The following is a 26461-nucleotide window of genomic DNA, read 5'->3' on the forward strand; positions in this document are numbered from 1 at the left end:
ATGTTGAGTCAACGTTTGCTTACATAGATTACATGTTTGCAAACATAGATTCAACATTAATTAAACATTGACCTGTCAAACATTTTAATTAAACCAAAATACAATGTAGATTCAATGGCATCTTTTAAACACGAACTTCAATGTTGACAAAATGTTGTTGAATCAACGTTGATCCAACCATCAGTCTTCAACCGTAACCACAATTCAGCCTTCTTAACCCTAATTCAACATTGATTTAACATCTTTTGCTATCTGGGAAAAGTGTGATTTATGGTTGAAAAGCAAACATTGACTCAACATTTTATCAACCTTGCGCTTTCTGTATAATTTGTACATTAGGTCTCAACATAGATGCAACATTGATTCACCCATAGTTTGCTATCTGGGGAGTCTCTTAATTATGCCAGCAGGTTTAGGGGCTCACTGTGTTACATTTACAGCTATTTTTTTAGTCACGTCTGTAGTGATGGCAGTAATAACTTTCAACAGTTCTTCTGTGGCCTCAGTGTCTTCTGTCTCTTCATGTAATCCCAGACTGACTCCATAATGCTGAGATCATCATCCTCTAGTGGCTGAAGTTGGCTCTTTATAGCTGTGACTGGATATTTGGACTTATTGTTCTGCTGCAGAATGATTGTGAGACAATTGCACGCCTCCAAAATACAGAAGAATCTGAATATAAGAATTCAATAAAAATTTTGGAACAGTCCTGAATATGGTTAAAGTCAGTTTCTAACGGCACCAGCAAAGTATTGCATCCTCTACTGGGTGGATTTGTCCATCATGTGCAGCAGGCCTCCATGTTTCCTACCAAATAAATTATAATAACCTTGAGAGATTTTATGTTACTGCCAAACTCAATGCGATAGAAGCCTGACCTTTCTGCATGCACCAGCCTCACACACACAAAAAGCAAAAACATCTCATAACACTTTAGTGCTCCTAGCGTCAAAATCTCTTTTGGGAAAGAGTAACAACTTTACTGACTCTGACACCACCCCAGGCCAGCTTTTACACTTATATCACCACAACTGCTAGGAATTGAAACGCCGTTTTATCATCTCACAGCTTGATTTGCTTTCAACACAGTGAGCCATTGACTCAGTGCTATTAGTTTTCTGAAAATAAATGAAAAAACATACTTTCCCTTTCTGTATATTTGATTTCATTGTGCGTTTTTTGTGAACTCCCCGAGCAGATCATTGCTGGTTATCAGCTTTGTTCAATAACAACATACAGTCAGAGGAAAGTATTTGTCAGTGCATACAGAGGACACGTGTGTTACAAAAGATATGGAATGCTCTGGTTTGAGTCTTCGGTTACAGATTTTCCATATGTGAAAGCAAAATGTGGCCACATCAACTCTGTCCTATTCAGGGAAAATCGCTACAGTGTGTTTGTGTGTGCGTACATGTAACATGGCATTTTGTCCTCTGATTGCAGGATCTGTAGGCAGGAACCTGGCCAACAAACCCAATGTGTATGTATCCAGTGGTGCTGGAGCACGGTGGAGAGAGGTCAGTACAAAATCTAGAGCTGACAAAGAAAATCCAGCATGTTAAACTGAAACAAAGACAGAACATTTAAACATATTTCAGTGCCTGCATGCTTTATGGACTTTTCTGCACATTTGCAATGACTGACCTTAAAAAGACGTTAGTGAAACAAGAAATATGGGCATCAGTTATCTTTATCTAATGGACACACTGCACTGTTTATGGATATCATTTAGTTTATATCCACTATCTTTTGTGTGTTCTTTAAGAATAAACTCTGACTTAGATTTTTCAAGGAGAATGACTGAAATTTTAAATTGGTTTCCATGCCTTGCTGTGTATAAATGCTGAATGTTGCTGCATACATCTTCATAAAAAGAATGATGCAAAAATTAGATTTGCCCAGCCACACTTAAGCATTTTGCTCTTTCTGTGACTTTCTTGTTTTTTTTGTTTCAATGAAAGCAGATTTTTACGTATAAGATACCATTTCCCTGTTGCTCTGAGCAAAAATCAGTTTGGTTAATCATTAACTATGTAATGCTTTTGTAGCATTTCACATCCAGAAACAATACTCTCTTCCCACATGCTTGTCATTAGCCACTTACTTGCTAACTGGTTTCATGTTATGTAGAATTGGCAAATTAAATGCGTAAAAAGAAATGATAATTGATTGGCGGTAATCACCCCTGAGAGCAAGATGTGTTTGTGTTCTTGGGAAGACAAAAAATAGACATTTTGATTGACATTTAGTAAAACTGTTTTCCATTAACTGCTTTGTTTTGTTGTATTTCATTCATTTGTAAAATAAAAAAAATTCATGTAAATACAGTCTCCAAACAAGAATGAAAGGGAGCAGAAAGAAGACAAGTCTTATTATGTGTGCCCCTTTATCCCCAGAAATCAATTACAAAAAGTGAACTTAAAAACAACAACAACAAAAACCACACACACACATATATGCACACCTACACATACACACACACATATGTTAATCCGATAATCTGATAGTTTACAGTTTACAGTGAACCATCATAGGAATTGTGTCAGATTAGGAAATGAAGTTGCCATTTCATGAGATCATTAAAATATATTTAGATTTGAGTTCAAAGACATAATCTGGTCTAATAGCTGACTGACCATGCCTCCTCTGTTCCAGGCACTGGCAGGCCCTCATTTCTACACATGGGGTGACCACGGTGGTATCCTGATGGCCATCGCACAAGGAGGTGCCACCACGCATCTGAAGTAAGTCCAAACGGCCAGTTTAAATACTCACTCAGGAGAGAAAATAAATCAGATTTGATCTCACAAACATCAGACCCAGAGAGACTCGCCTGAAGCTGGAAGGTTTCCATATGAATTCCCCAAACAACTTGAGGAAATGTGGGAAGTGAGGCACATAAACAGCACCTGCCCTGTGGATGTGCTCATTACTCTGCAGGAGCAGGCTGTGAATGTGATGCAGCGTGTTGGAGTTTAAAAGCAAATACACCTTCCCTCAGTAAACACAAGTGCAATAAAACACCTCTGTGCCAACAGCATCATAGCAGGCAACTGGTTTTAATGTGCAGGTGATACAGTATATTACAGTGAAAACAGCTGACCTCATTTACATGGACAGAGAATTGACTTCCTGTACCCTGGTTACATAGTTACCTCTTTTCCTTTATAAATACAAATGTCATTCTGACTGGGTTAAGCCACCCAATTAAAATGCATGTTATACTCCTTTTCCACTTCCATATTAAACTGGTGTTTTTCCAGTGACGCTATCATCCCTGTTTTTCTGGTAAGCGGGGAATGAATAGGTAGCCGGCAGATGACCAAAAAGGACAAATGTTGAATGCAAATTGTTAACAATACATGCTGAAAACAGTTGTTGGAGTAAAATTCATACAGTAGATTAAATATTGTGCTTACCCCTGTCAGGTTCAGCACCAATGAAGGCGAGACATGGACTGACTTTAAGTTCTCAGATAAGGAGGTGTATGTGTACCAGCTGCTGACGGAGCCTGGAGAGAAGAGCACCATCTTCACCATCTTTGGCTCCTACGCCGAGCAGAGACACAGCTGGCTCATCCTGCAGGTCAACACCTCTGATGTCCTGGGTAGGTTGGAGAGTGAGAAGGAGGTGTGGACAGCTCCTGTGTGAGAGATCCTCAGCTCTTAGCAACAACAGCTCACACCGGTTATTTCTAAGTTTAGGCTTCAGCTGCGAGAGTCAGAAATAGTGTTAGCTTGTTAGTGAACTGACACCCAGAGACTGGGCATAAAAGATGTTTTTAACTCCGTGTCTTAAAAGTTTGTTCAATTCAAAAGTGCCTAAAACCTGCATTCTTTCAAACATCCAGCAGGGGGCGGCTTCACTGGCGGCAATAAAAACACTGATTGTATTGAAGTCTATGAATAAATGGCATTACTTCACAATGATCTGTTATCTCAGTAAAGATTTTCCTATTGAGTTTATGGTTCCAATTGCTAATTTTAAGACTTTTTGAACACGGCATGATGGTCATTTACTTAAATATTGTCCCATTTAGAGTACAACAGGCAGTAAAGCAAGATGACCTTCTGATTGACAAGTTATTGCTGTTACTGTATGACTGTCTTCAGTTATTCAGTCAGACCCACCACTCACTCAAAGACCAAGATGACAGTGGTAAAATACCAAACTTGAGGCTTCACAGTCCACCAATCATTGGGCCTGTACATGTTATGTCCATCTTTTATATGCAGTCTATGCTCACATCAAATGTCAAAAAGACAACAATACTGTGACTAGATTACATTGCATGATAACTCATTTACTTTTCTCATGTTGGATAATTCAAGTCATGTTAGCTACTCTTGTTGTATAGCCTGTAGCTAACGTTAGCATCATTCTAGCAGCATGCAGTTAAGACAAAAAGAAATACAAATGTTAAAATGTAGAAATTTGCCAATAGACCCTTTAATGACCCACGTCACGAATGACGTCACAGCTTTAGCTGGAGGCAAAAGAGGCAGCCTGCGGCCGTGACCGAAAGGCGAAAGACTGAGGGACTAGGCTCTATCAACTTTTCTAAAATGTCGTCCTGCTGTGTTTTTGGATGCCAGAATAGGAGGAATGACATTGGCGAACGCAAATTAAAGTTTTATAGGATTCTACCGAACACTCGTGCTCAGAGGGAACGAAGACAGTTGTGGTTAAATGCACTGAGGCGAAAAGACTGGACAGAGACGATCAGCTGCAGTCAATTCCAGCCATTTTCATTCCAAAAAGTCGCTGATATTCTATTTGTAAATAAAAAATATTCAATTCAATTCAGCTTTATTCCAGACACTGGGTCCAAATACGCACACCATAAGAACAAGGACACAACAAGACACAGAAAAAAATACAATCAAAAACAATAACCCGTTAAATATGACGAGAAATACAGGGAATATTGGACGCACATCGCGAGGTGCATTTCCTTGAAAACGACCGATTTGTGGATTATATACCGACTTCAAGACATGTTTTGGACAAAACAGATTACTGGCTTGTGTCGTCTGGATGTCCAAGGTTGGATTATGGCCGTTTTTTGTGGAATATTTTCATCTGTGTGTAATAATGAACCCGGAAATGTGAGTCGCGCTGTGTGCGTTAAAGCCGTGTATAGAGAAAGGATGGATGGATATTCGTTGTTTGTCGGACAAATGTGTTTATATTACCCGCTGTGGTAATCACATCTGAAAGTGGTTTATACCGGCGGATTCATGAGAATCTAAGCTTTCCATCGGCATATAGTGTTTATATAATCGCGTTTGCAGCCATCGGACATTCTTGAAATTCCTATGGAAATTAGTAAGTGTACCGCCGGCGGTACACTGAAGTTTTACGGGTTAAAAATGCTCGAGTTTGCAGCGCAAACTCCCAGCGGAAACTATATACTCCCAGTCTCGCTTGACTTCTCGCTCCGCTTTTGCCTCCAGCATAAGCCCCGCCCACAAAAAACATCACAATGTTTGTAAACAAATAAAGGGTCTATACAAATAGCAAGAACAAAGAGCTCAAACTGAATTTATGAGGAGCTACGCAGTCTTTAGTGATGCAGCGTGTCAGTACTACACAGTTTTGCTACATAACTTTAGCTAACAAAGACCCATTTTCTGTATATTACCGTTCCTTTGAGCCGACACATTGAGAAGACGCTATAAAGGAGAGACTTGACATATATCTCAACCTTTCCCGAACTAGGAATCATCCAGCCACCTGCATAATTACACTGAAGGAACTGCGGTATATTGAAACTGTGAATATTCACAATGTAGAAGTTGTAGAGACTGAATTTGCAGAGAAGAAATAAAACCAGTTGAGAAAAAAAAATGCTTGTAAAACCTTATATTGGAGCAATGTTACCAAATCTTTAAACGTTTCTTTGTTTGTTTTTTGTTTCTTTAGCTGTGAATCTGGTTATCCTGAAATAACTGCCCAGACTTGTTACCAGTATGATTCTCAAGTGGCAAGACTTGTCTATAAGAGCTGTGATGACCTGTAGCCATTTTACATCATCTAAGAGTGTACTGTACATTCCTGCTATATCGTCTTTAGTGGCTATAGCTACCAAAGCCACGGTTGACATAAACCAGCTGTTCATGCTCACTGAGATGATTATTTTCAGTTAGTTACAGTAGGTTTTGAGAAAACACTACTACTACGGAACAACAGTCACATAATTCAGAATGAAAGTCGTGTAGGATAAAAAAAAAATGTGTGGTTAGCATATTTCTTGTTGCAGGCAAGAGTAGAAAAACAAAGAAATTTGTGACTATGCAGACATTTGTCACAGTGTCCTTTTTTCCCCAGGTGTACCTTGTTCTGATGCTGACTACAAACGCTGGTCTCCGTCAGATGAGCACGGTAATGAGTGCCTGTTGGGCAGAGAGATAACATTTAAGAGACGAGCTCCTCACGCTACATGCTTTAACGGAGAGGACTTCGACCGGCCCGTCATCATCTCTAACTGCTCCTGCACACGGCAGGACTATGAATGGTGAGTGAGCCATACACAGCATGTTTGTCCTGCTCTCCGTCTCTGTCAGTACCTTTGATTGTAGAGAGCACAAGTCTGACTCTGAGGATTTTAAAAAGATACACTAAGCTGTGGATAGGCAATGATTAAGATCTCGACAATCCCAGAACACAAGGTCTGTAAAAGAGCTTTGAATGTGTAAAACTGAAAAGAATGCTCCTAGGCTTCCATAGTCTATTTTATGTTATTACTTTACATATAATTATGTTGTAGCTGTGATTTTTGCAAAAACTGAAAAATCTCCAGTCCTGTTGTTTCAAACCTCTGATGTTACATAGAATCCATGTGAACAATCATTATTAGAACCTTTCTTTGTTAATCTATTCATTTTCCACTGCTTATTCAGATACAAGTCCTATAAAATGATTATTTGTGATTTTGTTACTCCATCAAGGAACGTGGCAGTTATGTGACGATCGCCGTACATTTGTCCATCTGTCTGTTTGTCCATCTGTTGGCAACATAGCTCAAAAACAGACGGAGAGATTTGGATGAAATTTTCAGGGAAGGTCAGAAATGACACAAGGACCAAGTGATCAGATTCTGGCTGTGATGCTGCTTATAGTCTGGATCCACGGGTTTGGCAAAGATTTCTGTGCTGCGAGATAGCGACACAACATCACTGTAACCATGACAACAAGTGAATGCTACGTCAGCTGCCTGCTGACGATCACATGATTGTGATCCTACTACAAATCCACCGCTGTGGACTGATCGGGACTTATCTGTTGGAAATGACACAAGGAACAACTGATTAAATTGTGGGGGTGTTTCTGAGTCCCATCAATTCCCACCGCCCGCTACTTATTTAGGTCACGTGATTCGGTATCTGTGCATATTGTACACATTCATAACACACGCCTGTGCTCAGCGCCATGTCATTTTATTTGTGGGTACATCTGTATTAAATGGACACATTCTATGCTGCAGTGATTTCTGATCATCAGTCAATAATAAATAAACAAATGCTGCATTCCTAAAAACAAAATGCTGCATTTCTGACAATGACATATGAGAGAATGAACAGCCTTGGCATGGTACTGCACTATGAGTGCTTTTCTAGTTAGGATTTGCTGCTACATGCAGCCATGAAATACTGAAAAAATGTTACAATATTTTATTGCTTTTCTTTGATATCTTTTAATATTTCAGTTGATATGATGTTTGAAATCCTGTAATAACAAAAAGGTTGAGATCTAAATGTAGAAATACCCCACGTAAGTATAACGTGTATCCAGTGCGATTGGTATTTGTATCATGAAAACAATCTATAATCCTGTTGTGCACTTCTTGAATGATAGAACAGCTCTTCCAGCAAGGCGAAGCAAATTGTCCACACCACACTGAAATGACTTGACTGCAAAGAGTGTCAAATGAAAATCTTTATTCATTAGCTTCAATGTGGGTGGGACATGTGTCATATCAGAAGCAGATGGCACTGACTGACTGATATCTGACAGACAAAACAAAACATTATCCCAAGTGACAAAATGCCCATTTGATGCTGCCTTTAGCCAGAGATGAGAAGCTAACAGTTTTTCCCTGTCTGTCTCTTTCTTCTTCCAGTGACTACGGTTTCAAGCTGAGTGAAGACTTGTCTCTGCAGGTGTGTGTTCCTGACCCTGAGTTCGTGGGTGACCTCTACGCTCCTCCAGTTCCTTGCCCTGTCGGTACCAGCTACCGCCGCAGCAAAGGGTAAGCTGCTATTACCTGACTTTACAGTGTGGAAATGTGCAGCCTGAGCTTCTTCAAATAAAATTTGTCAGCAAAACATCGCCATATACAGCAATACTGCTTTTTATATATGGTCACCTTTATCCTTTTAAGTTTTGTGTTTGCATGTGGGAGAAGGCTAAATCTAGCCTTAACTTTTGTGACAAAAGGTTAGTTTCTTTTATGGATTTTTTGTCTACTGCAGATACCAAAATATGAATGAAACCTAAGCTTGAAGCAAAACACCATTCACTCTTGTTTGTATATTTTTGGCTCATCTGGTCACATTAAAGGGGAACTTCGGTTTTTTTCAACCTGGGTCTGTTTTCATATGTCATTTCATACATATGAGTGACGGAGAAATGAATTTTTGACATAGCTCCAGTATTTAGCCAGGCAGGCAGCTTAGCAGCTCAGCTAGCAGCTCAGCTAGCGAAAAGTATGGGGCAGCTGGCCCCCCCGCGTCAAAGTCCCCCCTAACGTGCTTTTTCCCCACACTGACCGACTCGGATAGTCTCAACGAGTGTCCCACAACATAGTAGAGATGAGAAGTGAACGAAAACCTCCACATTACCTGGCGATCGCTCTTTGTTGTGGTCTGTATCCAAATCTCAGGACGCTAGAACGCAAATCTCGTTCCGAAATCGCGCGAGAGCTCGCACCAAAACCGGAGTTCCCCTTTAAGGACTTATTCTGATGTTGAAATCACACCAGCTTTTATGATTTTCATTCTCTTTGGTTTGTTGCTGCCTGTTTGTACATTTCTGGTGAGAGCGCCATCAAGCGTTCAGCTGAGACTCTCTTTGGTCTTGTGTTGCTGCTGCAGCTACAGAAAAGTACCAGGTGATAGCTGCCGTGGAGGAGACGTGGAGTCCAGACTGGATGGAGAGATGCTGCCGTGTCCCGTTGGAGGTAAGCTGCACTGGATTAAATGATTAAACATGTAGGGTGCATTTTTGTCCTGATAAACAATTTGAAAGACTCATTTAAACACATTTAAAGTCCTATTTTGATTACATGAATGTTTTCAGTGTTTGTCGTCTTCTCCTTTGTCTTTGTTGGCACATTCCCACAGCTGCATCGATTAATCCAATCAATTTTACACTGATTGTTGCTGTGGAGTGCTACTTGTGGCCAGAGACCCTTCTGGTTACCATTAATGCCCCATGTTATGTCGCTGAAGTGGAAACTGTACTGTACACTATACTGCACGGTTTTAAAGGGATTTGCCAAAATCAGACATTTTAACAGTTTCAAGTGGAAGCTGCAGCACAGTGACTGCACCTGAATGTATCTCAGTGGGCTCTTGGGGTGGAATTTATTGTTTTTTTTCAGTTTTTTAGAGTCTGTGCAGCCATAAGCACATCTCAAATTATATTACAAGTCAGTGAATATATTAAACTTAGATTTAGAGTTGTTTCTGTGCAGAAATTCTTTTCCACAGCACCATTCCGCTTAATTTACATTAACAGGACAGAACAAAAACACATTCTACAAAATCACTGTTCAACATATGTGCAGCTTTCACTCTGACCAGATCACCTTGGCCTTTTGTTCAGGGTTGCTATAACACATGAGGTCGGGCTTTTGCCTAGTCGTGCTCATCTGCATCTCAGTGTTCTGTATCTACGTCCTGAGGGGAGGAGGCATGTGTTCAGTGGGCGTGTTCTGTCCTTTTCTATTATATTTGTTAGTCATGTAATAGCCCTGTTTAGTTCTGTGAGGTTTGGTGCAGGAAGACAGACTATTTTGGAGGCTGTGGTGGTTGTGTGTAAGCGTTTGGCTTTGTTCGTAACAGAGAGCATGTTGTAGAAGCAGGTGGAGCAGTGCAGGAGGATGGACTGATGATGCTTTGAAACAGAGGGAGATGAGGGGCAACATAAAGTCCTTTTAGTTTTTGGATGCCTGAGAGTCTCTGGTGGCTTCTTTTTTGCATGTCCGTGGTGTGCTGGTGAATTTATTGTTGTGTGTAATCCCAAGATATTAAAAATTGTCCGCTAGTTCCAATGCTTGGTTATTGATGAGGATGGGCTGCTGGGGAGAGGGGGGCAATAATCAGTTGCTTTGTCTTTTTAACATTGAGATGGAGGTGGTTATCCTCACGCCACTGCTGTGATAGTCCTGGACAGAATTATTGTCTGTAAGCAGTGAAAGCGTGGTGTATCATCTGAGTACTGAGATATATGGGAGTGGGTGATGGGCTCGTACAGTCATTGGTGTAGGAAGAGGCTGAGGACACAGCCTCGTGGTGCTCCAGTGTTGATGGTGATGGCTGATGACATGGTTTTGTCCACCCCTACCACCTACAACCTGTCACTGAGGAAGCTGTGGATGAGGTGAATGAGACAGAAGGGGATGTTGAGCTGGTGTAACTTCTTGATCACCAGGTGTTTTTGGATAGTGCTGAAAGCTGAACTGAAGCCCATGAAGAGGATTCTTGCCCAGTGACCTGCAAAGTCCACATGGTGAAGGGTGATATGCAGCAGACAGACAACTGCATCCTCTGTGCCCCTTGCGGTCTTATAAGCAAACTGAAGGGGGTCAAACTGTGGGAAGTGCCTTTCAGGATGAAGTTAAGAAGCAGCTTCTCCAGTAGTAAAGTGCTGGAACAAACTCTTGTAGCATGAGACACGGTTGAAACATTTATCTAGAATCGACAATGACAAGATTAAGGCCTTAATTGTCCTTAAATAACTCTTAGGTCCTTAAATTGCCTTATTGATGACATTTTAAAATGTGATAAATAGCTCTACAGGGCTCCTCAGTGGTGTAGTGATTAGCACTTTCGCCTTGCAGCAAGAAGATCCCTGGTTCGAATCCCGGCCTGGGCCTGGGATCTTTCTGCATGGAGTTTGCATGTTCTCCCTGTGCATGCGTGGGTTTTCTCCGGGTACTCTGGCTTCCTCCCACAGTCCAAAAATATGCTGAGGTTAATTGGTTACTCTAAATTGTCCGTAGGTGTGAATGCGAGTGTGATTGTGTGTCTGTGTATGTAGCCCTGCGACAGACTGGTGACCTGTCCAGGGTGTCCCCTGCCTTCGCCCGGGTCAGCTGGGATAGGCTCCAGCACCCCCCGTGACCCTAGTGAGGATAAAGCAGTGTATAGAGGATGGATGGATAAATAGCTCTACAGCTGTGAACTGAACAAAACACTCACCAAAAATGTTTTCATAAGACAAACCTGTAAAAGTGTAGGTGGTGACTTAAACAGCGTTGTAACAGTCAGTTTTCTCTAAATGTGTCTGGTGAAACTTTCACAAACATGTTTTTTCAGTGAAAGATTTCTAGTGTGATGATTAAGAGTTAACCTGCAAATTAATTCACAACTAAAACATGTATGTAAAACATATCTCTGGAAAACAGTGAAATATTATCTGTAGGTCGCTAAAACAAAAACAGAAACTTGAAAGTGAGAGCATGGATTTTCTGTAGCTGTTAAATGTAAAATGTCTACAATGAAAACACATCTCACAGCCTGCCCATCCTGCAGAAGCTCACAGGTTTTCTGTGCAGCTTAATGCTGACACTTTGTACGCCTTGGCTCTCCCAGCAAACAGTATCATGTTGATGTTTGTAGTTCCAGTGATTCTTGTTTTCCTCTCAAACGGGTCTCCTTTGTTCTTGCAGAAAGTAATGAGTTTATCCTGTACGCTGTGAGGAACTCCATCCACCGCTACGACCTGGCCACAGGCACCGACCAGGCCCTGCCTCTGGCCGGCCTCAGGGAGGCTGTAGCTCTGGACTTTGACTATGACAGGAACTGTCTGTACTGGGCAGACATCTCTCTGGACACCATACAGGTCAGTGAGGGATTCCTCTGGGAGGCGGCAAGGCCATACATTTTCTTTGACACCGTGTCCAAACACAAGGGAAGCAGGGCTTGTTAACATCAGTGCAGGGACTCCAGGGGAGCTTACTCACTCATGCCAACCTGGAAATGTTGCCCTCCGCTGAATTAGCTCCAGCAGCTTCGCTTGTTTCGGTATTTATTTCACAGCTGGACAGATAGTGTCACATTATTAACCTTGACTGACTCTCTGTCCTGCAGCGTCTGTGTCTGAATGGCAGCACAGGTCAGGAGGTCGTAGTGAGGAAAGACCTGCAGAATGTCGAGGCCCTGACCTTTGACCCCATCAGTAGACTCCTCTACTGGGTTGATGCTGGAGCGCAGAAGATTGAGGTATTGAAGACAATTGTGTGTGAGTGTGTGTGTGTGTGTGTTTTTACCTATGGATTAGCACAGTTAAAAATCAAAAAGTGCACAGGACTCAGCACAACTCCACTTGAAATGCATTTTCTGAACAGCTACAGACACATCTGAGCTGAGTGTGGCCGTGCTAACCAGACTTCCATGTAGGTAAAATGATCCTGTTAGTTCTCATCCAGCTAATTTTGTTCTTTGAGGACAGATTTGTTATTCATGTTATAAATATTGTTTTGCTTCCACACTTTCATGACACAGATTTTAAGTGTTTGCTGTTGGACTGTGAGTGATGTTGTGTGCATTATTGAGTAGATTTAATCAGCAATTTAAGAGTTCCTGGTAGACGTTTAGATTTATTCACTGTTGTTGCATTTAAAGGTTTCAAACCCTGACGGAGACCTGCGCCATACTCTGCTCAACTCCTCCATCCTGGAGCATCCTCGAGCTCTAGTTCTGCTGCCTGGAGAGAGGTAAAAACTCACACATTTTTTTTATTTGTATATGTACAATATACATAGCCTCACAGTTGTAATGTGTCCTACCTCCTAAACCTTACATTAAAGGCACAAATACGCCACACATCCCTTCATCAAAAAAACAAAACACGCAAGTTGAACCTGTCATTGCTCTAATGCTGTGCTTACTTTAAATGAATAAAGTATGCGCATCATTGGAGAAGCAACAGCTACCTCGCCATGCTTCCACTATAATTAGTGACTGTGGCTACACTATGTATGTACAGATAAATCATGCTTCTATTTATACATTATTATTTGTGTGAGATGTGCATCATGTCTCACACAGAAGTTTACGCAGAAGTGAGCCAGAAATTGTCTCTCTATATATATCTTAAGCAAACTACTGCCGTACAAGAAATCCATCCATCATCTATACACCACTTAATCCTCATTAGGGTCATGGGGGGCTGGAGTCTATCCCAGCTTAGAGTGAAGGCAGGAGACAGGTCACCAGTCTGTCACAGGACTACATTTAGAGAGAAACAATCACACTCACATTCACACCTACAGACAATTTAGAATCACCAATAAACCTCAGCATGTTTTTGGACTGTGGGAAGAAGCCGGAGAACCTGGAGAAAACCCACACATGTACAGGAGAACATGCAAACTCCATGCAGAAAGATCCCAGGAAGGCTGGGACGTGAACCGGGGATCTTCTAAATACAAGGCAACAATGCTACTGTGCAGACCAGTACAAGAAATAACTGCTTATAGTCAAAAAGGGCTCCCACTTTGACATCATGTCTGCATTTATTTTGCCAGTATCAGCTGATGGTTGCTTAGCGACTGTATCCCGTATAGAGTGGTCTGTAGGTGTTAATTACCGTAACCTATTTTACACAACCTCACAGTGCCATACAGATTATGCCGATTACAGACAGCTCTATATTGTAAGAAACCAATAAACTATGCTAAAGTTGAATTATTTATACGGTTGTTCAAGGTTTGCCTCAATATCATTCACACTGTTGTTAACGTCATTTCTGAATTGTGTCTTTAAGCATCAAGTAATATACCAAAGCCTGTAGTACTACTTCCTTCTACCCTTGAACAGGCCTATGAGGAATCATTTCCCAAACTGACCACCCTTTACCAATGTTGTTTAACTTTCTGTGTCTAAAACGCAATCTTACATGCACCAAAACACAGAGCTGCTTCCTCTTCTGCAAATATAGTTACGCTTTTATTTGAGATAAGCTCAACTGATCATCAAACTACAACTGTGTAATTTTAATATTTTTTTCAGGTTGACTTTGTTTTCCTCTTTTTTTGTTTAGTGAAAAAATGGATTCATGTTTGACTCGCTGAACTCGCTTCCTCTGTCACTCTTGTCTGTTTATTCATGAGGGGCATAAAAGGTTATTTTTGTGCCAGTCGTTTTTACTCGGCATTTTTGTCAAACTTTTTTTGTATCTAGCCTTTGATTAAATACTTGATTTGTCTCAGGGGAAAAAAATCTGATGAATCTCAACCTTTTTTTCATCGCCTATGAGAAGTGAGAGATTTTCTTTTAGGACTTTCAGATCTTATAGTGCAACATTGGCAAGGACAAAGATTTCTGCGTTATTGCTTAGCTCATAATTACAATAAAATAATACGCCACTTTTGAATGAAATCCAAATTTAGAGTAAATTTCTATTAAATTGTCCCTGTATCCTCTCCATGGACACCCTGCAGTCTGATGTTCTGGACTGACTGGGGAGACCGAGCACCTGGCGTTTACCGGAGCTACATGGATGGAACCAGCGTGTCGTGCATCGTGTCCGAGGGCGTCCGCTGGCCCAACGGCATCACAGCTGACGACCACTGGCTGTACTGGACCGAAGCCTACAGCGACCGCATCGAGAGAGCCGACTTCAACGGGGGCCAGAGGAGCGTTCTCATGGAGGGACTGCCCCACCCATACGCCATCGCTGTCTTCAAGGTATGACTCTATGCACTGTTGTAAAAACACCTGCCTTTAGGAAATGGCTCGAACAGATTTTGGATTTCACAAGCTTTTGGCGGATGCCGTTTTCAGAATGATCTGTACTGGGACGACTGGTCCAGAATGGGAATCTTTAAAGCTCCAAAGGCTGGTTCTCAGAACAATGAGCTGATTGTTGGCAGGCTAACTGGAGTCATGGACCTCAAGATCTTCTATAAGGGGAAGAACAGAGGTGAGGACCCGGACAGGAAGTCACATCTGGTTTGACATTAGGAGTCAAATCAGTCAAGCTGGATTTCAGACTTTGTATGTCAGGGTTTCTTATGACGGTAATCTATATCAACTTGCCCACCAGGCCATAATGCCTGTGCTGACCAGCCGTGCAGCCTGCTGTGTCTGCCTCAGCCAGGCCACCGACACACCTGTGTTTGCCCGGATGGTGCCCCGACTGTAACCATGCCCAACGGAGAGGTGCAGTGCCAGTGTCCCAGCGGCTACCAGCTCCAGAACAACACCTGCATCAAGACGGGTGAGACAAAGCACCTGCAGAGAGTTTCAGAATGGTCCTGTGTGGAAACATTTATCTCTGTTGGAAATTCGGCCTTCATCTCAGAGGGTTCAGACTGATTCATTAGCAGTTTGCATGTGATCCTTCTTTTACTTTGATCAGAGCACAGCTGTTTGCCCAACCAGTACCGCTGCTCCAACGGCCGCTGCATCAGCAGCATCTGGAAGTGTGACAGTGATAACGACTGTGGAGACATGAGTGATGAACGGGAGTGTCGTAAGTATCCAGTCACAACACTTTTCTCAAAGTACATTTACATCAGCTGTGACTATGGAGAAAATCACAAATTTGTCCCTGTTTGTGTTGTGCTGTTCCTCAGCCACTACGACCTGTGACCCGTCCAACCAGTTTCGCTGCGTGGCCTCAGGGTCCTGCATTCCACTGGCCTTCAAATGTGACCACGAGGACGACTGTGGAGACAACAGTGACGAGGAACACTGTGGTGAGATGTGCTCTTCACTGTTGTTTGCTCCCTGTGTAGCCACGCGTACCCCCAGCAGATACGCGTTGGAGGTGTTAACTGACTGCTGGCTTTCATTTTATGCATTATCTTAACAGTGAGACATCATTTGTTTACATAGGTTCTTGCTGTCATTCACAGTTGTAAGTGTTTTGTACATAATATGATAATTAGCAGCAAAATGTGAAAGATTATGAAGAGAGTTAAATTCCAGTAAAAGCAAAAATGTGTGAATCCACCAAACGGGGAAAGAAAAACCTGAACTAAAGTCTAGGGAAGTGCTTTAGTAAAATCTAAGTGTAAAATTGAAATGTAGATCTAGATTCTAGTTAAAACAAATTACCAAGGCAGTGCTCTACCAAGGCAGTTCATTCCCTCTTATGTGATTATCAGAAATGCAGCACATTTTTGTAGAAATGCTGCATTTGTTTATTAGTTAGTGATGATCAGAAATCACGGCAACATAAAATGTCCATTTGACATAGAAGTACCCATGAATAAAATCACCTTGAGCTGAGCACAGGTGTGTGTTCTGCATGTGTACGTCATGTACGGATACCGAATCACGTGACCTAAATATGTAGCAGGCGGCGGGAATTGATGGGACTCAGAAACATCCCATAATTTAATCAGTTGTTCCTTGTATCATTGCTGATTGACAAGTCCTGATAAATCCACACCGTTGGATTTGTAGTAGGATCACAATCATGTGATCATCAGCAGGCAGCTGATGTAGTGTTCACTTGTTGTCATGGTTACAGTGACACCGTGCCGCTCTCTTCCAATGATACAGAAATCTTCAACAAATCCATGGATCCAGACTGAAAGCTGCCAAAATCTGATCTCTTGGTCATTGTGTCATTTCTGATCTTCACTGAAAATTTCATCCTAATCTGTCAGTCCGTTTTGAGCGATGTTGCTAACAGACAGACAGACAGATTAACATACACTGATCATCACATAAATCTGCCACTTTCCTTATCAGAGTAATAAGCTGTAGTTGCTGTAAGAATTTCTGAGTGCCTCAAAAGTCAAAAGAATTATAGTCTTGACAAGAGTAAAATTAATAAAAGGAAAGGAAAGTACCTTTATGTCAGCGTTTTTTTTTTTTTGTATCACATCTCAGTCCTTTTCATGTTTGCATATCAAGTGCAGCTGCTTTGTAGTAGCTGCCATTTGTTCTGGAGAGGCGACGCAGACTGTTGATATGATTTTGGGTTGTAATGGAATTACAGTGAAAATGCTTTTTACAAGTTGGTTAAAGCAAAGTATTCAAGCTGAACTGTTTACTGAGAATGTGTCTGGGACTCCTCAGGTCATACCTGTTTTACCAAGTTGATGTTTTGTTGTCACAGTACATATATTTGAAAAACAATATGTTTTAAACCGTGTAGAACGACAGTGCTTGCTGCCACATTGCTTTTGTATGCGATTCTAAAACACATTCTGTAACAATCTGTATGACTTTTTTTTTGTGAATATTTTTTCTCTTAGAGCTTGCTTATAATATTTATATTTATATATATAATATTTATTATCTCTATTTAATGAGTGAACTTAATCACGTTTTGCTATGAAAACTTGTTTTAATCTCTTCCTGTTTGTTTTGTTGACGTCACGGAGCAACTTTTATGTTTCTGTGTTGCCGCACCAACTCACATTCTATTCAGAGTTTCCTTTCTTTTTCTCAACTGAGCCTTAAAATTAACTTAATGAGTGAGTTTTTGCATTCACTGACAGTGTTATTGATGCATTTCTTAGAGTCTCACCAGTGTGGCCCCGGGGAGTTTACATGTGCACGAGGTGTTTGTATCCGTGAGGTGTGGCGCTGCGATGGAGATAACGACTGCAGAGACTGGTCAGATGAAGTCAACTGCACAGGTGAAGGAGGAGAGATTTCTGACTACAAAATACTGCCCCACAAAGACAAAACGCACTCGCTACGTATTCGTCAAAAGTAGTTGAGTTATAGCTTGTGTTCGACTAGCATAGGACTGCTGTGTTCTGCCAGAGACACACAGCTGTTTACACCTCTGAAGTCAGAGTACCATGTCAAGTGAATGTCAGCTGCTGAGTGGCCACAGCTAGCCATGAATAAAACTAAAGCTAAGAGTATTTTTTTTTGACATTTTGTTTATTTAGTTTGTCTTTCTGTATAATTGAAAAAGAGAAAAACAGCTAAACTTCTGCAAAAGATGGCGATCTGTGCAGATGGCAGTAGCTGCGTCACATTTTCATCTCTTGGGATATTCATGTGATTTAGTGGTTAACCTGCAGATTCATGCATTATATTGATTTCAGTAGAATCAACATGAACATGAATGAACATTACATGAAGCTTATCCAAAGGCAGAGTGTGTAGTCTGCATTTTTAGGCATTGTCAGTTTATGACAGTAGTATTTAATTTAAACAATAAACATACAAACGCATAAAATAAAAGCATTGTAGCTCTTGTCTGTTTATGCTTTGCTGTTCAGTTTGAAAATACTAAGGCCTTTTTTTCTCATCTGCACTGTATACTCACTGCTCTCTGCTTTTGTACACTGGACTACAGGGTGGCCCTAAAGTCTGGACACACATCACACACATAAATCTCATTAGCTGTCAATTTTTTTTTTGGCCTCTGTAGATTAAATATGGCTTTCTCGAAATAAGAAAGAGTTGAACTGGACGACCAAATGTATCGGCCCCAACTAAAGAATTGGTCATTGCTAAAATTCATGCTAGCCCCCAAAAATCACTTCCCTAACCCTAACCCTATCTTTTCGTATGTCCATCATCCACGTCCACTGAGAAGTACCAGTTCAACTCTTTCTTATTTCCACAAAGCCATATTTAATCTGTGGAGGCAAAAATATTATACTTAATTAGATTTCCTGTGTGTCCAGACTTTATGGACACTCTGAGAAACAGCATGATCAGTTAAAATGGAAAAATACCATCTTCCAAGTTGCATTTTTACTCCTCTTAATACAAATCCATTGTCCTTTATGTATTTACCATGGCAATGATGTGTATGTGGTTATACAGACTTTACATAATCAAAGCTGTGCCTCATCATAAAGGATGTGTTGCAGTTAGATTTAGGTTAGAATGGTGTGATGCCGTTGTCTGTCAAGCACCGTCTCTTACCAGCGTCTCCAAGCCTTTAATCTCTCTTTATTTGTCTCTAGTGGGCCATCATACATGTGAGCCCAGCAGTTTCCAGTGTCACACAGGCCACTGCATACCACAGCGCTGGAAGTGTGATGGTGATGATGACTGTCAGGACGACTCCGATGAAGATCCTCAATACTGTGGTAAGTTGACTTATTTAACTGATGTTGGCCATATGTTAAAGTCATGGAAATCAGTCATTAGTCGTCCTGATGCAGTGATAACATGTATTTGTTGAATTCATTAGTTCAGTTTATAATGAAGTAGCCACAGCATGTCTGTTTGTCTGTCTGTCTGTCTGTATGCATTTTACATTTGACTTTTATGTGAAGTGTTTTCAGAAGCTTTTGCACCATGTAACCTCCCCTAAAGTATTACACAAGCATTACACATGTTAGGACTGTGGAATAAAAAATAATCATTTTCAAGACAATTATTATTAAGTTACCATACCACAATACCACAGCTTCAAAGATCCCAACTTTTCATGCCCTGTCACATAAAAACAGATGTAGAGTAACAGACAGAAAGATAAAGAACAGACACAGTTAAGGAACGGTCACTGAGGCAACGGCTCTCTGTTAGCAGTCATGGTTTATTCATATTGTGTGGTGTGTTTTCAGAGGGAACTAAATGTAAAGGCTTCCTGTGCTCCAATGGCACCTGCCTGGCAGCCACCGCACACTGCAATGGCATCCAAGAATGTCCGGACGGTGTAGATGAACACAACTGTGGTAAGTGGTCCCAAGACCCCGTCCAGTGAAAGTCAAGTTTTATACCTTCTATCACATGTCCAGATGGTGCTTTTTAAATCCTAGAAGGCCTGTCATGAATGAAGTAAGCCGTCGACATTTTCCAGGGTTTCAGACGTAACAAAGCTAAGGAACCAGTCCTGTCAAGTTGCATTGTGGGACTTTGTGGGTAATTGTTCTTCTTCAGAATTGGTTTCCAGTTCAAACATTTATGGCTGAATTACACCAGTTTTTCAGCTTTCCATTGTGTAGCATTTAGTAGTTTTACAGCATCTCAGCTGAGTTGTGAGTGAGCTGTAGAGAAAGCTGTAGAGTTACATCTCAGACCTTTCAAAGCTGATGGGATTATTTTCAGCGAAAAAAACCCTTCTAAATGTGTTTATGGGGTAAAACTAATAACCAGAGAGCAACGTTAACTGAAAGCTTTTTAGCAATACATAAGCAGCTTATCTTTGAGCCACTTTCTAAGACAAAGAGTGGGACTAGGAAAGAGCCTTGAGGGATGCCACAGGTTATGTGAATTTAAGTGATTATTTTGTTGTCGCTGTGTGTGTTCAAATTGTATTTATGTTTCTCATCTAAAAAGCCTGCAGAATATTTACTGGGCAGTGAAACAGACTAGACAGTCTGTGGTGTAAGTATGACACTGGATTAGGTCAGTGTGTGCCGATGAGTCACTGTGCATGTTTTTTGGTGTGTTCCATCCTCAGACCCCCTGTGTACTCGCTACATGGAGTTTGTTTGTAAGAACCGAGCCCAGTGTCTGTTTCAGTCTCTGGTTTGTGACGGGATCAAACACTGTGAAGATGGATCTGATGAGGACGCTGACTATGCTGGATGTGGTGAGCAACATCCCATGCATGCACTGTTTCTTTCCTGTTTCATGACAATGAACTGAATATGTTTGAGTTGATGCCAAAACGAGGCATTTGTCATCTTGGGCATCATTTTATGGTGTTTTATAGACCAAACAATTGATCGATTAATCAAGCAGCCCTGCTCCAAAGTAAATAAGAGCTTTTGCTCATGAGATAACACAATATGTCCTTGTGTATTTTCTGTCAGCTACACCATCTGAATTTGGCAAAGTGTGTGACGCCTACACCTTCCAGTGTGCCAACGGAGTGTGTGTGAGCCTAGAGTGGAAGTGCGACGGCATGGATGACTGTGGAGATTACTCTGATGAAGGCAACTGTGGTGAGCAGGAGGAACTTATGGGAAAAATGCCCAACTCACTCACAGTACACCTAATGTTTCATATCAAATAAAAAGTAAACAAAGTATGCTGAAGCAGTCGTACCTGAGGCTGACTGTTGCTCTGCTCATTGCAGCTGCTCCCAGTGAAGTCCCCGGCTGCTCCAGGTATTTCCAGTATGAGTGCAAAAATGGACGTTGTATTCCTACATGGTGGAAGTGTGACGGAGAGAATGATTGTGGGGATTGGTCGGACGAGGCCCCATGTACAGGTACACACTTGTTCGGTTCATTTGGTGTTACAAGCAGGAGAACTTTATGCAACATTATTTCTGATTATTGTTTTTGTGCACAGTTAAACATAAATACCATTTGAGGTATGTACATGAGTTAGCTTATAGCTAATTCTTGCCCGCAGTCTCTTGGGATGTCATAGTAAAACCATACACAGAGACTGAGCACTACTAGACAACACCCATAATACTAAGTTACAGGCAAAGTTGGGTACTATAGAGATTTGTGTATCCAAACAAGAGTCACATACGCTACCATTGCAAAGTTTGGGGTCACTTAGGACTGTCCTTATTTCTGAAAGAAAAGAAACTTTTTCAGTGAAGATAACATTAAATGAATATTTGACTCACCGAACCTTTGTATTTTACTTCTAGTTGTATCTAGTCATGCAGATATTTTGCTGATATTTGACTCAGTTTTTTTTAAATATGAATAGGTCTCCTTTTACTGTGAACAGTCTGAAGAGATCATTGGAACTAGTTTCTGCTGAAGAAAGTAGACACTGTGTTCTGTAGAATATCCAGAGTTCTGTGGCCAGCAAAAGTAAATCAAGGTGCAGCAACTTAATGTCTTCTACAAGCTTGTTTTGTCTGAGCTAACAAGCTAAAACTCTCAGACATTACACCATCATTCAAAAGTTTAGGGTCGCTTAGAAATGTTGTTATTCTTGAAAGAAAAGCTCTTTTTTCAATGGAGATAACGTTAAATGAATGATAAATCCAGTCTAGACATTGTAAATGTGGTAAATGACTATTCTATCTGGAAGCAGCTGATTTTTAATGGAATATCTCCATAGGGGTACAGAGGAACATTTCCAGCAACCATCACTCCTGTGTTCTAATGCTACATTGTGTTAGCTAATGGTGCTGAAAGACTCACTGATGATTAGAAAACCCTTGTGCAGTTATGTTAGCACATGGATAAAAGTGTGAGTTTTCATGGAAAACTTGAAATTGTCTGAGGGACCCCAAACTTTTGAACAATAGTCTATGTTTGTTTCTTTATATTTGAAACCTTACTGTTTAAATTGCTTTTTGATCGACCAAACTTCCCATCTCTGTCCAGTCCTGTAACTTGTATCTTAACCATTGCAGGCGGTGTTACTCCTCACAGCGTGGACCCTTCTCCCAGTACCTGTGCACCTAACCGCTTCCACTGTGGCTCTGGAGCTTGTATCATCAACACCTGGGTGTGTGACGGCTATGCTGACTGCACCGACGGCAGCGATGAGCTCGGATGTCCTACAGGTGCCACTTCTCTCTGCTGATTGGCTGAGGCTTTTCTTTAATATCCTATTGTGACTGACTAAATAAAAAATTTAAAAAGTAAATAATTCAAGTCTGTAACATTCTCTACTTGGTATTTCTCTGACAGCAGCTAACGGCTCTGTGACGCTAGCCCCGGTACCCACTGAGGCCCCGGCACCCCCTCCCTCCCCTGGTCGCTGTAGTCAGGGTCAGTTCATGTGCCGCCGGCCCCCCCACTGTATCCCCGACTGGCAGCACTGTGACGGCCAAGTCCACTGCCAGGACGGCTCTGATGAAGCCCACTGCCGTGAGTTTTTGCATATTGCATGCCTGCCAGCAAACTTGTTTTGTCTTTACAGTTTTTATCCGTCTAGGCAGCATACAAATATACAGATGGTACAAATGTGAAATCAGGGCTCTCCTTAGGTTTTCAGAGAATTTTAGCACTGTCAGGGTTCTGCAGGGAGACTCTGGTTGCAGGGTTTGATGTTATTTTCAGGAATCTTAAGTAATTTTTGTGTATTTGTTTTGACCATTGTCGTGGGCATATTTGTGTAAGAGAGCTGGTTTCATGTTGTTATCAGAACTAGTCTGTTGTTTATATTAACTCTATATTCGAGGTAACAGAGGATGCACTCAACTGCATTTTTGAACAGTATTTATTTCTAATCCATTACACATGAACACGGCCTTAAGGTTTTTAGCTACGAAGCCACATTACACATTAGATATGGCTACCTCATTACATGAATATCTATGTCGCTAGCTGAATCATTTTTAGTTCTAAATAGGGTACATTAGTCATATCTTCTCTCTGTCTGTTACTGCTGTTGTTTAAATCCACAAGAAGTACTCCCTGACAAAAACGTATGTACTAATACTTCTAGCTACCATTCAGAGCAGATGGTACGGAGAAATACCCAGTCATCCATTTTGTTGTCAGTTTGCCTTTCCAGCTGAAGTTTAAATTACTTTTTACATTAATTCAGCTCTCTGCAAAAAACTCAAGAACTGCACATAAGCCTTTCTGTGGCAAAAAAAAAAAACCCAGCACTCAAAATTCAAATTCTACAGCACTCTCAGGCTTTAAAAGACCCTAACTTTGATCTGAATCATTGCATAACGTTTTAACCTGCTTGTCAAGCTTGAATATTAGATCAGAGCAGCACGTGAGCTATGATTTGCATCACTGATGTTGCACTGACACGTTAATCCTGGTTGACAAAAGGTGTCCAAGAATCACATGTAAATGTAATTTAATATTTCTAGATGTAAACAAAATGTTTGTAAAACATTATGCATTAAAAGTCATTCCTTCATATCACTGCTTACAGATGGTTCACATGCAGGTAATACCAGACAAACAATAAAGATAAAACCTCTCTGTCTCCAGCCACACGAGGGCCTCTGTTCTGTGTCAATGGGACTCGCTGTTCTGACGGTGAAGCCTGTGTGCTGGACAGCGAGAGGTGTGACGGCTTCCTGGACTGCTCTGACCACAGCGATGAGGACAACTGCACCCGTAGGTTCACTATACGCTCACCATGCCCACAGTTTTGTTTTAATTTATGCAAGAGAAACTTAGGTGTGAACTGCTCACTGTCAGGTCCATTGTAAAAGCCTGTCGTCTCTGGCAGTGCCTTGCTGCCACCTGCTGGTGGTTTATATCCATTGAAAAATGTAAATAATTAACAAGACCAATCCAAACATTAGACTCTACTTTCTCCGTTCTCTCCAAGTGGACACCCTGGCTTATAAAGTCCAGAACCTCCAGTGGACGCCTGACTTCTTGGGAGCCATCACTCTGACCTGGTCCCGTCCCAAAAGCCTTCCCCAGGACTCCTGCTACTTCCTCATCTACTACAGGTGAGCCTGGTCACATGATGCCATGTGTTAGAGATGGATTAGATCACTGTGCACACTAAGTGATGATATGCCAATACTGCAGGTCACAGTGATGTTACAGTTATTAGAATCAGTGGGACCCGTCCTGCCCTGATGCTCCTTATCTTGTGTCTTTGTGATCAGGCTTGTGGGCACACAGCAGTGGACCACCATGGACACCCACAGCAACAAGACCAGCTACAAACTGACCGTGCTGAAACCAGACACCACCTACCATGTGAAGGTGCTCACTCAGTGCCTCAGCAAGCTGCACAAGACCAACGAGGTGATCACAGTCAGGACGCCAGAGGGACGTGAGTATCACATGACCAGCGTACACAGAGCTGTTAATATGACACGTGTGCTTCACTACTGACACCGTCTCTGATTACTGTTCGTGTCTGAATGCTAACAGGTGTGCAGGATTTTTAACTAAACCTAGAGTTTAATTCGCAGTAATAATCTTGTATTATCTGTGTGTGTTTGGACGTAGTGCCTGACCCTCCCAGGAACCTGCAGCTGTCTTGTGATAACGGTGAGGATGGGACAGTGGAGGTTTCATGGAACCCTCCTGACAAAGGACACGGCCTCATCAGAGAGTACATCGTGAGTCACTGTCGCTGCAACAAGCTGATGTTCTTTTTCAGACAGTCTGAATGCCAAAGCAAGTGTAAGACTGGCTGATGGCTGAAGTGCCAGCCTCTAGACTGTATTATTCATTTTTGTGCTCCGTGTCACATTTGTTGGTAATTATATGAACATCAACGGAGTGTCTGGCCTCAACAAGATGTTACTAATACTGAAGAAATGGTGACTCTCTCATGCTACATGCTGAAGATCTTTACTGTTCACATTTTACTTTTGTTTCGCGTGGTTCAGCCCGGCTCACGTGAAAAGTCGCTTCATTTTGTCGTGACTGTTGGCTACAGTTGAGTCACTAATGGCTACCCAGCTGTGCTGAATTTTTCATTTCTTACACAATTTAGTTAGAGCGCTCAGTGTATTCTTAGCATGTTTTTAAACGAGGCATGTAGAATAAAATGATTTTATGCCCACATCACAACACACCAGTTCAAGGACTGTTTTAAAAGGAGAAAATCTAAACACTCTCTGTTTTTACGGTGTCTGGCTGGTGAATCATGTCACTTTGGCAATTTTGTCTCTTTTATTTTTAACACTATATTCCTTTCAAACCAGCTAAGCGGTTTGTGATTCAGACGGTCCACTTTCTGAATTATTTTTGTTATTTTTGCATATGTGTTTTCATATTGCCATGATAATGGAATTGATTTTTTGAAAATGCCCAGCCCAGATGTGCGTTTGCTCGTTTTTCAAGAAGTGTGCAGATCCCCCGATTTTACAGGAACACACAATATAGGAGCAGTTTACCTTTTCTCAGCTGCAGTCTGAGTTTTCGTGCTGTTGATGGCATATGGTTTGAAGAAAGGATAACTGCATCCTGTTAATCTTCTGTCAGTGAGCTGCAACTTATCCTAGTGTTGTTTGTCCACATGTTACACATTTAAATAGGCAAGGACACATGCTAACGATCCAGCAGTTCAGTCTCACATTTTGTGTGTCAGGTTTAGGAATTACAAATTTCCTGAGAGGCTTTTCTGTGTCTGACGTAGTTTGCCTGAACATGTGTGTGTGTGTGTGTGTGTGTGTGTGTTGACAGGTTGAGTACAGTGAGCACGGAGGTCTTGACTGGACGTCACAAAGATCGACCAAAACCAGCACTGAGGTGAAGGAGCTGCAGCCAGACACTCTGTACAGGTTCAGGGTAAGACAGCTGCTTCTCTCCGCTGCGGTAAATGCTGGAATTACATGTTGTGATGTTATCCGGTGCAGCTTTTATAATCACCGATGTTCCCAGGTGGCCGCAGTGACCAGCCGAGGTGTCGGAAACTGGACTGAGGTTAAATCCATCACCCCAAAGAAAGGTAAAGTGAACTTCCCCACAGCTGTAACACCACTGCAGTGT

General features: G+C 41.5%; 1 protein-coding gene across 2 annotated transcripts in view; it reads left to right on the forward strand.

Annotated features, from left to right (window-relative positions):
• The window catches only part of sorl1 (sortilin-related receptor, L(DLR class) A repeats containing), a 130404-nt gene that overhangs the window by 88127 nt on the left and 15816 nt on the right, over positions 1-26461 (forward strand). Inside the window, exons 11-38 of one of the 2 annotated variants that reach the window (XM_022210725.2) lie at positions 1444-1517; positions 2656-2744; positions 3429-3607; positions 6331-6517; positions 8123-8251; positions 9096-9181; positions 11897-12069; positions 12318-12449; positions 12852-12943; positions 14672-14918; positions 15015-15153; positions 15277-15450; positions 15592-15705; positions 15809-15931; positions 17711-17830; positions 19124-19249; positions 19730-19840; positions 20569-20700; positions 20924-21055; positions 21190-21324; positions 22441-22593; positions 22721-22900; positions 23987-24115; positions 24333-24459; positions 24622-24791; positions 24971-25083; positions 26156-26260; positions 26354-26420. In XM_022210725.2, coding sequence (XP_022066417.1) covers positions 1444-1517; positions 2656-2744; positions 3429-3607; positions 6331-6517; positions 8123-8251; positions 9096-9181; positions 11897-12069; positions 12318-12449; positions 12852-12943; positions 14672-14918; positions 15015-15153; positions 15277-15450; positions 15592-15705; positions 15809-15931; positions 17711-17830; positions 19124-19249; positions 19730-19840; positions 20569-20700; positions 20924-21055; positions 21190-21324; positions 22441-22593; positions 22721-22900; positions 23987-24115; positions 24333-24459; positions 24622-24791; positions 24971-25083; positions 26156-26260; positions 26354-26420 — 3738 coding nt within the window. The remainder of the gene's footprint in view (positions 1-1443; positions 1518-2655; positions 2745-3428; positions 3608-6330; positions 6518-8122; positions 8252-9095; positions 9182-11896; positions 12070-12317; positions 12450-12851; positions 12944-14671; positions 14919-15014; positions 15154-15276; positions 15451-15591; positions 15706-15808; positions 15932-17710; positions 17831-19123; positions 19250-19729; positions 19841-20568; positions 20701-20923; positions 21056-21189; positions 21325-22440; positions 22594-22720; positions 22901-23986; positions 24116-24332; positions 24460-24621; positions 24792-24970; positions 25084-26155; positions 26261-26353; positions 26421-26461) is intronic. The other variant, XM_022210727.2, reaches the window with a different exon arrangement.

Source organism: Acanthochromis polyacanthus, chromosome 13 (genome assembly GCF_021347895.1).
Source record: "Acanthochromis polyacanthus isolate Apoly-LR-REF ecotype Palm Island chromosome 13, KAUST_Apoly_ChrSc, whole genome shotgun sequence".
Taxonomy (NCBI): Eukaryota; Metazoa; Chordata; class Actinopteri; family Pomacentridae; genus Acanthochromis; species Acanthochromis polyacanthus.